The sequence below is a fragment of the Humulus lupulus genome, chromosome 6 (assembly GCF_963169125.1).
Source record: "Humulus lupulus chromosome 6, drHumLupu1.1, whole genome shotgun sequence".
NCBI lineage: Eukaryota > Viridiplantae > Streptophyta > Magnoliopsida > Rosales > Cannabaceae > Humulus > Humulus lupulus.
This window is the reverse complement of record NC_084798.1, coordinates 222,971,042-222,982,370: the sequence shown is the minus strand read 5'-3', so window position 1 is coordinate 222,982,370 and position 11,329 is coordinate 222,971,042. Positions and strand designations below refer to the sequence as shown.

General features: G+C 33.8%; 2 protein-coding genes across 3 annotated transcripts; both read left to right on the top strand.

Annotated features, from left to right (window-relative positions):
• Window positions 1-1,854: 1,854 nt before the first annotated feature.
• On the top strand, window positions 1,855-6,003 carry LOC133783548 (L-ascorbate oxidase homolog). 2 transcript variants are annotated; one of them, XM_062223205.1, is made up of 6 exons: window positions 1,855-2,129; window positions 2,224-2,333; window positions 3,441-3,711; window positions 4,779-4,881; window positions 4,967-5,106; window positions 5,397-6,003. In XM_062223205.1, the coding sequence occupies exons 1-6, from the start codon at window positions 1,971-1,973 to the stop codon at window positions 5,565-5,567; spliced, it is 954 nt and encodes a 317-aa protein (XP_062079189.1). In that variant the 5' UTR covers window positions 1,855-1,970; the 3' UTR covers window positions 5,568-6,003. The 2 variants fall into 2 exon arrangements, with proteins under 2 accessions (XP_062079189.1, XP_062079190.1); XM_062223206.1 differs by lacking the exon at window positions 4,967-5,106 and having other exon boundaries at window positions 1,860-2,129; window positions 5,397-5,501.
• Window positions 5,771-9,946, top strand: LOC133786207 (cytochrome c oxidase assembly protein COX15-like). Its single transcript, XM_062225408.1, has 7 exons — window positions 5,771-5,851; window positions 8,028-8,326; window positions 8,509-8,734; window positions 8,825-9,070; window positions 9,194-9,304; window positions 9,556-9,687; window positions 9,776-9,946. The coding sequence occupies exons 1-7, from the start codon at window positions 5,771-5,773 to the stop codon at window positions 9,944-9,946; spliced, it is 1,266 nt and encodes a 421-aa protein (XP_062081392.1).
• The last annotated feature ends 1,383 nt before the right edge of the window (window positions 9,947-11,329 follow it).

Sequence of the window (11,329 nt, the reverse complement as noted above, 5' to 3'; positions counted from 1 at the left end):
TCTGGAATTCCGGACCCTGGCCCAAACCCAAGCCCTTGGGGTAAAATAACCATAATACCCTTCTCAAAATTTCGAACTCAACTTAGAAAATTATTATTTTCAATAATAATTTTATACTAGACTACGCCTGAAATTTCAAGTCAAAACTCTAATTATTTCTTAAAATCCCATTTTTCGATACCCGAGTCCAAATCACGAGCCCCGAGCCCACTTCTTGTTCTTAAGACTTAAAAGGGGTAATATTGTACATCCTAAAATATTTTCTAAATCCTTGAAAATATTTCGTAGGTTCTAAGCCATCAAATCCAAACTTTAGAACTAATTCCCGAGCTTAGAATTTTCTTGAAGCTTAAGTAATAATTTTCGAGCCTTGCTCATAAGTTATTAAACCTGGATATTGCTTAGATAAATTTTCTAACCCCGATCCTCAAAAATCAGGTCTTAGAATTTGTGGTACTAATCCCGAGCCTTGTGACAAAATTCTAAAGTTTTGGGACCAACTACCATTTTTGGTCCCATGGTTACGAATCAGTAACCATTAGTAACCATTTGAATACATGCACGTGACCATCCATTTGGTCATCACCTTCATCACACGTTCGGCCATGCCCACCCATTTTTCCAATTATCGCCACCTCCTTGCTTGTTTAGTCGTTCAAACTCATCTCTTGGAGGAAACTGACGCTTTCGAACTTGAAACTCGTGCTCGAGCGCTAATAACGTAGCTAGGGAATCTCGTGACAATTTGTACAAGTATAATGTTAATATTTGTTAATCCTCATCATACTCTTTATGAACCTACATTTCGAGAAAGTTTATTTATTCTTAAAATTTGGGTGTAAGAGGATCATATACATTCACTTTCAAATCTCATATATTCTTAAACTATGAATTCACATTTAGGTCAATAGTATTACATGCTATACTATATTAAATTAATTGTGTTGTAAACTTGTAATAAATTATATATATATATACTTTGGTATGAAATAGTTATCCCAATATTATATATATAAAATGTGCACCAAAATGATAAGTGAATAGACAAGTACATGTTCTTTGTAGTATTGGCAATGGCATATAGTTGTTGAAGCCATGTGAATTGAATTGTCCTTAAGGAAGGTCAATTTTTAGAAGATATATTCCAAAGTATTTTCATTCATGTGAGGAATTATTAGAAAAAGTGAATGAGAAAAAATATGAAAAAGTATAGGTAATTTAAGAGTGTGTGTATCATTACTACTTTATATAGGTGGGTTTTGTCTTGGTTTTTAATACAATGAAACCAAAAGAAAATGAAGTATACATCTACCAATCAAAATAGAGTAAAACACAACTTTTGAAGGTAATACTTGGGTTTGAGAAAAGTTTAAATTTTTTTAATGGTTTTTAGTGAAAAAGAGGCAAAGAAGTAGACAAGGAAAGCTAATAATATCATTTAAAAAAAAACCCTTTACATAATCTATTTAAATACACAAATATTTTATTATCAAATTTACTACTAAAATAATAAATTTTCTTTTCTAAACCAAAGTACCAAATGTTATATTTTTTATATATATATTATGTACTACCAACAACTAATTTTTTTAAAAAAAAAATCATTTTTTACCTTTTTTAAAATTATATATTAATTTTAAAATAGAGAAATTAATAAATTAAATTCTTGTTTAAAATGAAATTAAAAAAAAATATTGTTAACAAATAATGAGTAGAGTACCCGACCACCGACACCACAATTTTCTCTCTTTTTTATTATTTTTTATTTTTTATTTTTCTTTAATTTTGTTTTTATTTACAAAAAATTACATTTCCCTCTCTTTCTTTGTCTTCTTCTCTTCTCTTCTCTTCTCTCCTGCACAGCACTTATATAAATACCTGCTTTCCCTTTCTTCTTCTTCTTCACTCATTTCTTACCATTGTCCAATTTTAGAAGAGCAAAGCAAACTGAACAATTTGATTCAGTTTCCATGGCGCTGATCATAAGCTTAGCGAGAGTCAAACTCTGTTCTCTGCTATATTTCGCCGCTGCTTCTCTCTTCGCCATTGTTAGGGCTGAAGATCCTTACAGGTTCTTTGACTGGAATGTCACTTATGGTGACATTTACCCGCTCGGTGTTCGCCAACAGGTACTTATCTTGCTTCATTTTTTTTTTTTTTGATCTTTTGATTTTGATCTGATCTGACTGTGTGGTGAAACCGTTCTGATCTGTTTGTTTCTAGGGAATCCTTATCAATGGACAATTTCCAGGACCAGATATTCATTCGGTTACTAATGACAATCTCATTATCAATGTTTACAATAGCTTGGACGAGCCTTTTCTCCTTTCTTGGTAAACTAAATCATTCTCTCTCTCTCTCTCTCTCTCTCTCTCTCTCTCTCTGCACTAATTAACTATCAATTAATTTTGCTTTTAGCTAATCTTAATTTAGAAGCATTTAAGCTGATACCTTTATTTCACAATGTGATTACGAGAACTGTTTGGTATAATTCATGTGAATCATGTGATTTTGCTTTATGAAAATTCTGGTTGATCATGACTTTATTTTTAGATCTGGAAATTTCAGATTTCTGTAAACTGATACTCCATTTTCACTTTATGATATTAAATTCCCCACAATCATGGCAAATTGAAATGATTTTCTGCCGAGAAAAACTCCTATCTTGTTGGTTCATTATCAATTCAGTTATAGAAAAACAAAGCCTGGTTTGCAATAAGGGTCCCACAAAAAACCATGCTTATTAGGTGTTTATAATATCAGTGGCAAAAGTCCAAATCTAGACTATACTCTGTTAGTATTGACTAAACCAACTTAAGTGTAAGTAGGATTAATTTAATGTAGGTATTATTAGTAGTAGATGAATTATTAAACAAAATATTAGAACAGTGACACTTGAGATTCATTTTCATTTAGCTGTCATTAGTTAAAACATGATTATTCTAATAATAGAGAAACGACAGCTGGTGCAAGTCTAATGGTGACATTTTTATTTTATAAGTGGACAAAAAAGGGAACAGTGGCAGAATTATGAGTAGGAGAAGTAAAAAGGCATTGGCTTTTGTATTTTTTCGAATTTCTATAAATTATTCGATTCCTGGTAATCTGATGCCACAGAATCAAAAGTAGAAAAAATAAGTGGTTTTTCCCTTTGTATTTTTAATTAATAACTTTGGCCACCGACTTCCCAGATGAATTAATAATGCGTAGCTACTTGCGGTAGCTTCCAAAAATGAGATGAGACACTTGCACTGTGGGGTTTTCTCTGCACATGCAAATTTGGTTGCCATCAATTAAGTCCAATTTTATTGATTCATTATTAGCTGCCTCAAAGTTTGGGAGCTCAAACAACAATGCATAATTAATAATGGCTTATTTTAGATGATGGGGTTTAAATTTTGGCAGGTAGAGGAGTGATGTCGTTTTGTGTGTGGTTATAGGAATGGAATTCAAAACAGGAGAAATTCTTTTGAAGATGGTGTATGGGGGACCACATGCCCAATACCCCCTGGCAAGAATTTCACATACATTCTCCAAGTGAAGGATCAGATTGGGAGCTTTTACTATTTTCCTTCTCTTGCATTCCACAAAGCTGCTGGTGGATTTGGAGGTATTAGAATCCTTAGCAGACCAAGAATCCCTGTTCCTTTTCCAGACCCTGCTGGTGATTACACTGTTCTTATTGGGGATTGGTACAAGTCCAACCACACGGTATGCACATTTCCTTATACAAATTGTTTATTAGTCGTTCTATGTGCATGTGATCTACTTTTATAGGTACATTGATAGCTTGAAATTAAATACCACCAAGTGGGTGGTCATGCTTATTTATTTCATACCCAACACATTACACACAATGAAAGTGTGACACTTCTTTTTTAAATAATGCATCTTATTTTAAATAAATAAATATTGTTCAATATTTTAATGAAAATTTTGTGTGCCCCTCTTCATTTAATTTAATGGTTGAATGGGTCACTTGTGTTGTCTTCAGTGTATACATACTTACTAGAAGGTAATAAATCTCTAAAATTATTTAAGTGTTGGGATTATATTCATTGTATTGGATGGAACACAATTTTAATACATTGACCGTTTGGTATGCTTAAAATATAACTCTTTCAAAAGTTGTCGTTTTAATCATGTCCAAGTCGTTTAAAGAATGTCTCTCTCATGAGTTGACCATGCTCTGCTCTCAAGTTGCAAGGGGAGTGATATATAAGGCCAACTCCAACCCCAAAACAGCATATAAATATATATATATATATATACTGATACTGAAATCCCCTCTAACTTAACTCCATATTATAGCCCATTTATCCGTTTGTATACAGTACCAATGCATATAACTTCATATTATATCTCGTTTAGCCGTTTGTGAACAGTACCATGGCATATATGTTGTGCACTATTCACACGACAAAAGAACTTTTTTTTTTCTTCTTATTTTAATATGTATATATCATATCTCTTTTTAAAAAAATAAATATATTTATATCTTATATATATTATTTTATTAAAAAAATAATATAATAATAAATAATATATTTTTTTTGTGTAATTTTTGGTGTTGTGGTTGGAATAGAAAAAAATATAGTGCTAAAATTTTTTAGTTTTAGTATTGGTGCAACAATATATATGATGTTATAGGTTGGAGATGTCCTGAGACACGCAATTCAATTTCACGGCATTGTTGTGTACTTGCTTAATTATCTTCTTTAACTTGATTATACTAGATGGTAATGTAAGTGATGACTATAATTTGTGTTTGTGTGTAGGATTTGAAAGCCCATCTTGATGGGGGTAAGAAGCTTCCTTCTCCTGATGGAATTCTCATCAATGGTCGTGGACCTAATGGTTATTCTCTTACTGTTGACCAAGGTAAGCTCTTAAGCTTCACAAGCAATATAATAAGAGCACTCTTATTGCTGGACATGGTTTAGATAAACAAATATTCCCATTACAGGAAAAACTTACAGGCTTAGAATTTCAAATGTTGGGCTGCAAAATTCCCTAAACTTTCGCATTCAAAATCACAAAATGAAGTTGGTAGAAGTGGAAGGAACACATACACTTCAGACCACCTACTCCTCCCTGGATGTACACGTAGGCCAATCGTATTCAGTTCTGGTGACAGCAGACCAGCCTGGATTTTCATGACTTTCATTCAGACATGGATTTTCATGATTAAATTTACTTTAGCCCACTTGCTCCATAATACATGAACAAAATTAATTACATTCTTTTTCAATCACTGGTCTGCAGTTATTAATGTTAGGATGTTGGCAGATAGATAATAAAGTTATATTTTATATGTTGTTATATTAAAAATTTATAAGTTAGGTTTTCGAATAATGTTATATTGGAATTCGAGATACGTGCTTTTTATTGTGCAGACTGAGATGACCGAGCGTCGAGCATCGCAGAGTACGACCCCTGTATCATCTCCTGCTTCTTGTGTCGGCGATAATGTCGATGGTCAATTCCCGCCTGATATGGATATTTTCACGGATGTCCTTGGACCCCGCTCGCGTTATAAGAAAGGGTTGGGGGGTTGCCTAGGTTGAAGGCAATTGGCGCAAAGAGGGCAGCATCTTCGTCAACTTCTCAAATGTTCGAGAAATTGCCACCTGAAGTGGACAGCATTTTGCAGCACACTGAGGACATTATGCTAGAAAATCAGAACCTAAAAAAGCATAATACTAAACTTGAGAGTCATCAACGGCGTCAAGATCTTCTGCTCAGTGCTTTGTTGAAGCAGGTTGGTGAAATGACTCCTGGTTTTACTATTGACTTACCAGACCAGGATTTGGATGAGGACGATGATGTTGACGGGGGCGGGGATGATGAGGTGGGCAGTACTCATTTGTAGAACTTTTTATTTTTATTTTTTAAAGTTTAATTTATTAGACATTTATTTTACTAAACTATTTTTATATTTTCATGTTTGGTGGAGACAATAAATATTAATAGTTGTAATTTTTTTTATTTATTTATAAAATTTTAATTTTATTTCTAATTAAATAATTATTAATATATTAAAGTCAAAAATCATTAATTAATATTAATATATTGGAAATAAAATTAGTAATATAATCAAAAATATTATTTAAAAAATACTTTTACCGGCGCAAAATTACGTCGGCAAAAGTCTCAACCCTCACTGCATATATACACCTTTCCCGGCGCAAAAACGCAGCACTAAAAGAGTCAACTTTTGTCGGCATATTTTTGCGCCGCTAAAAGTGTTTTCCACAACGTGACAAAAAATTTTGTCGGCGCATTACATTTTGCGTCGACAAAAGTAGAATTAGCGATGGGGGTACGTCGCGGATCTTTGCTGGCGCAAAACTTCACTTTAGTAATGCCAAATTTGCGCCAACAAAAGTGAGGTTTTTTGTAGTGACATATTTTAGTAATGCCAGAAAGAAGTAAATTTCAACTAATACTATTATGTTGATGGTTAAGTATTATATATTATGTTGGTTAAAATAGTGTCCTCTTGCCAACTTTACCCATAAAACAAAAGAAAGAATATATTATTTTAGACATTTTTTATATTATTCAATCAATATTATTCAGGTCTCACAAAATCAATTACAAATCAACTAAAGATTTTTATGGTATAAAATATCTTGAATTCTTTCCTTATTTGTGTGATTTTGAATGTCTTTTTATACCAACTTATGGGGGAACAATCTTTTACATTATTATTATTATTATAGCCAATAAAGTATTCCACATTATTATTGAACAATCAAATACATACTATTGTTTCTTAATTATCCAAATTTGAAAAACAAAATATAATAAGGGAAGAGTATTACAAAAATGATATCTTATAATAATGGTAACATGTACCATTTTAAAATACAGAGTAACAAATATGTACGATTTCAAATTATAAAATATCAAATAAGTATTATTATAAACACAAGGTATCAAAACGATACTATACAAAAAGACAGAGTAACAAATGATTGTCTACCCTATTAAGAATAAAGAGATGGTGTGTTACGTACTAGAAGATCGAGTATAGATTTTTCTCTACCGGAATCGTACGGAGAATTCTGCATGACTTCCGATCTGCCCCTAAGGTTCTTCCAACTCTATCTTTAGAACTAAAAGATTGTGTTTTGCTAAATATTGTTATATGGAAACTTAGAACCAACTTCAAACACTTTGAACTGAATTGATTAGCTTCAACTTCATTAAATACCATTTTGAGGCACCCAAAATGATAACTTTCTCGTTTTTATATTTTTGTAATCCATAAAGCATTCTCATAGTAGTCACAGATTTGATTGTGGAGTTCTGCAAAGTGCCATTGCAGTGGTAGATATTTTAATTATCATAGCATGGGATATCAGAAAACAATTTTTTTTTTCATGTTTTGAGCTATGATATAAATATATATTTTTTGTGTTTAGGACTGAAATGGCTGGTTCCATGTCTGCTGTCTTCATTTCTATATCGTATTCTAGATTTTTTGTTCTATGTTTCAAATCAGTGCTCTTACATTAAAGTTTATATGCAGATATTTTTATCTTTTAGTTGAGCATCATTACTTCTTGCAGCATCAGCTAGCAGTAACCCAAGACTGAAGTATAAAAATTTCAACTTGGAAAAATTCATTGGTTTCATAAATGCCATTTCAAGCTCATTCCCTGCTTTAAAATTTATTTCTTGGAAGTATTAGATATATATGTTTTTGGGTATCTAAGTACTTAGCTACATATGCATCTATTATATTCTAAATTGCTAATTTGATAGCGGGAAGTAACCACAAAAGAAGAAAAGTCGAACCTTTGAGGGTCTCACTTGTACTTTCATGAAAGACGATATTTGCATATTTTTGCTTTTGATATTATGTGTTTCTTATGGCAACCCTGTATTCCGTGACAATTAAATGTAATGAAAGTCCTTGTTCTAACTCAGTTTCACTTGGGGATTGGAACACAATTCATGTATCATGTTCATGTAATTTAAATGTAATACTTGTGTAACAAGTTTATAATGCAATTCAGGGTCAGTATGTGCCATCTTTGAGAAATGTTTCCACCGTGCACTCTCTTAATGCAAAAAGTAATGAAGGACTGAAGCTACTTGTAAATGGAGGACCTCGTGCTCAGAAAATGGTTGGGATATGGCTCTTTGGCTCTGCTGCTTGGGTGTTTAGTATGGTCGTACTTGGAGGTGTTACACGACTAACAAGATCTGGTCTTTCGATGACTGATTGGAAGTTCAGTGGTGGGCTCCCGCCTCTATCTGATGAGGAATGGTTACAGGAATTCGAGAAGTACAAGCTGTCCCCTGAATATAAGCGGTCAGTGAAAGAAAAGAACAGTACATGTATTTGTAGCATTGCTAATGGTTTGTGATGCTTAACTTTCTAGTTTTTAACGGTTTTGAGGTGAACTCTTTTGGAGTTTGGACAAGGATTATTTTATGGCATTTGCTATAATATTATTAATATTTTTTTTAATTTATGGATGATGGTTTTTGCAGGGTTAATCGAGGAATGAGCATTGATGATTTCAAATTTATATACTGGATGGAATATGCTCATCGTATGTGGGGAAGAGCTCTTGGTATCATGTTTGCTTTGCCATTTTCATATTTTCTTCGAAAGGGATATATTACCGTGCGACTTGGACTGAAACTCTCTACTCTTTTTGCCCTTGGTGCTGGGCAGGGTCTGATTGGATGGTGGATGGTTAAAAGTGGTTTAGAGGTAGGACACCTTATATTAAGTGTTTTTGCAAATTTGAAATAAAAAATGTTGCGGTTTGTGCTTTTAAATAATCTCTCTTTTTTCAAATAGGAACCGCCAACTGAATATGCACAGCCTAGAGTAAGCCCGTATCGGCTTGCAGCTCATCTCACTTCGGCATTTGTTATATACAGCGGCCTTCTTTGGACAGGTCTCTCGGTGGTAATGCCCGAACCACCTGCAGAATCAATGTCCTGGGTTAAGGGGGCTGCAAAAGTAAAGAGACTTGCTCTTCCTGTCAGCTTACTCGTCGGCATTACTGCTCTCTCAGGAGCATTTGTTGCAGGAAATGATGCTGTATGTAACTTCAACTGTTATTGTGTTGCTCATAATTTTTTACAAATTAATTAGTAGGTAGTATGCAATTTTTTTTGTTTTTTGCTAGTAGCATATCATGATAATGATTTTGTGAATTTCCAGGGACATGCCTACAATACTTTTCCGAAGATGGGCGACACATGGATACCTGAGGATGCTCTAGAAATGAAGCCACTTATTCGCAACTTCTTTGAGAATACCTCGATGGTACAGGTAATTTTCCTGTGGTGTTTCTTTACTGTGTATTAATGAGAGAATTCCTTAGCATGATTTAGGTTCAGTCTGTCATTGAATTTTGATTCATAGAGGTATTCACGAGATCTCAAATTCAGAAAAATATATTTTAATCCATTGAACTACGAGCTCAATGGCTCAAACTCCGCACGACCAGTAGTTTCCTGAAATCCGTGTGAACCTATACTCATCAATGTGATCATAGAATATTCCTTTGACCTCATTTACAGCTTGACCATCGTATCCTGGCAACAACCACTTTAGTTTCAATCGCCTCGTTATGGTGGTTAACGAGGAAGGTGGATCTTCATCCTGCAGTTCGATATTTGATTGGAAGCACTGTTGGCATGGCTGGTCTTCAGGTACATATGTTCCGATAACTCAATTTCTATTAATGTTCTTCTGACTATAAAGATCAAAACTTGGTTCCTCCCCTTGTAATCATTGCAGGTTACCTTGGGGATATCTACCCTTTTGTCATACGTGCCAGTTTCCCTGGGCAGTGCTCATCAAGCTGGGGCTTTGACACTAATGTCACTGATGATCCTTCTCATTCACACTCTGAGGAAGCCATCGCCTTCTCTTCTTAATTCTCTGCCAAAAGTTGCCAAGACAATCTAGCTTACCGCACAAATTTGTGCAAATGCCTGCCCTTTTGGTTGGTGTTTCTGATCATGAGTTCTTTCTTATGTTTTCATAAGAAAAATTTGTTTCATAAACGCATAATGCTCGGCGTTTGTTTTTCTTCTTCTTCTTGTTTAGCTAATGTGGTTTATTCAATTCCTCATTGTGGAACTCGAAACGTTATAAATTTAAAAAATAATACAAGGACAATTTTCCTTCCTGGATGGTGCTTCATGTTACAAGGGCCTTTGTGGTTAAAGAAACTTACCACATTTTCGTTCATGGAGATCAACTAGAAAAAGCTTGATCGAAGAAGACGTACTAGAGAACATTGATTGATCAGATAAGATATTTGTATATTGGAATGAGGTTGTGAGAGAGTGGTGATAAGAATAGCACGAGACTAGATAAAGTATGACAATATATTTTAATACTATCTTTTTCTTTAGTAGTCAATAATGCATGTTATATTGTTTAAATTTGCGTTGTAATAAATTATACTATAAAATAGTTATCCAATTGTTATATTGTAATAAGTTTTACAATAATGATAGATGTACATAAAATATACAGAAGCAGAACATATAGTTTGTATCATTGGCAGTGACAGAGTTGTGAACGCCAAGGAAGGAGATGTGAATTGAATCCTTCTTTAGGAAGGTCAAGTCTTTCATGTCTCCCAACAACCAAAATGATATATACTTACTACTGCTCTGCCCATTACTCAACCAATCCTAGTACGGGAAAAAAAATCATAAGCATGTTGAGATTTAAAAAAATGGATATGACAAAAGGGTTGATCAATCAATTTCTTCTTTAGTCAACTTTCAACAAGTTGTACAATATGGTAAGTCTAGCATTGAGTTGGATATTCATAAAATATTTTATTAATAATTTTGCATACAATTTAGAACATAATAAAAAATTAAAAAATATAGAAAATATACCTGATTCAGTTATTTAGAAAACGTGAATTGTTAGAGCCATACTAACAACTAGGAATGTCAAAATGATCTGGTGGAGCGGGGCGGGTCGGAGCTCCGATCCGACAGGGAAATGTTGATTTGGAATAAGCGGGTCGAAAAACGAGGCAGGGCGCTGCCTCGATCCGATCCGGTACTAATTATTGTGGGGCGGGTTGTGACCTGCCTCGGTAGTATTTTTTTAAGAACGTTTTTTTTTTAAATGGAAACAAGCAAGGGGCCTTCAGTTCAGTTCAGCCGAATCAGTCGAAGAACGTTATTCGCGTCTTCTTCAATTCAGTTCAGCCGAATCAATCACGAATCGCAAGTTCTCTCTCTCATCTGGTTCTCTCTTTCTCTCTCTCGTGGGCTCTCTCTCTCTCCTAGGTTTTCCTTATTTGGGGATTTATAAATTTCA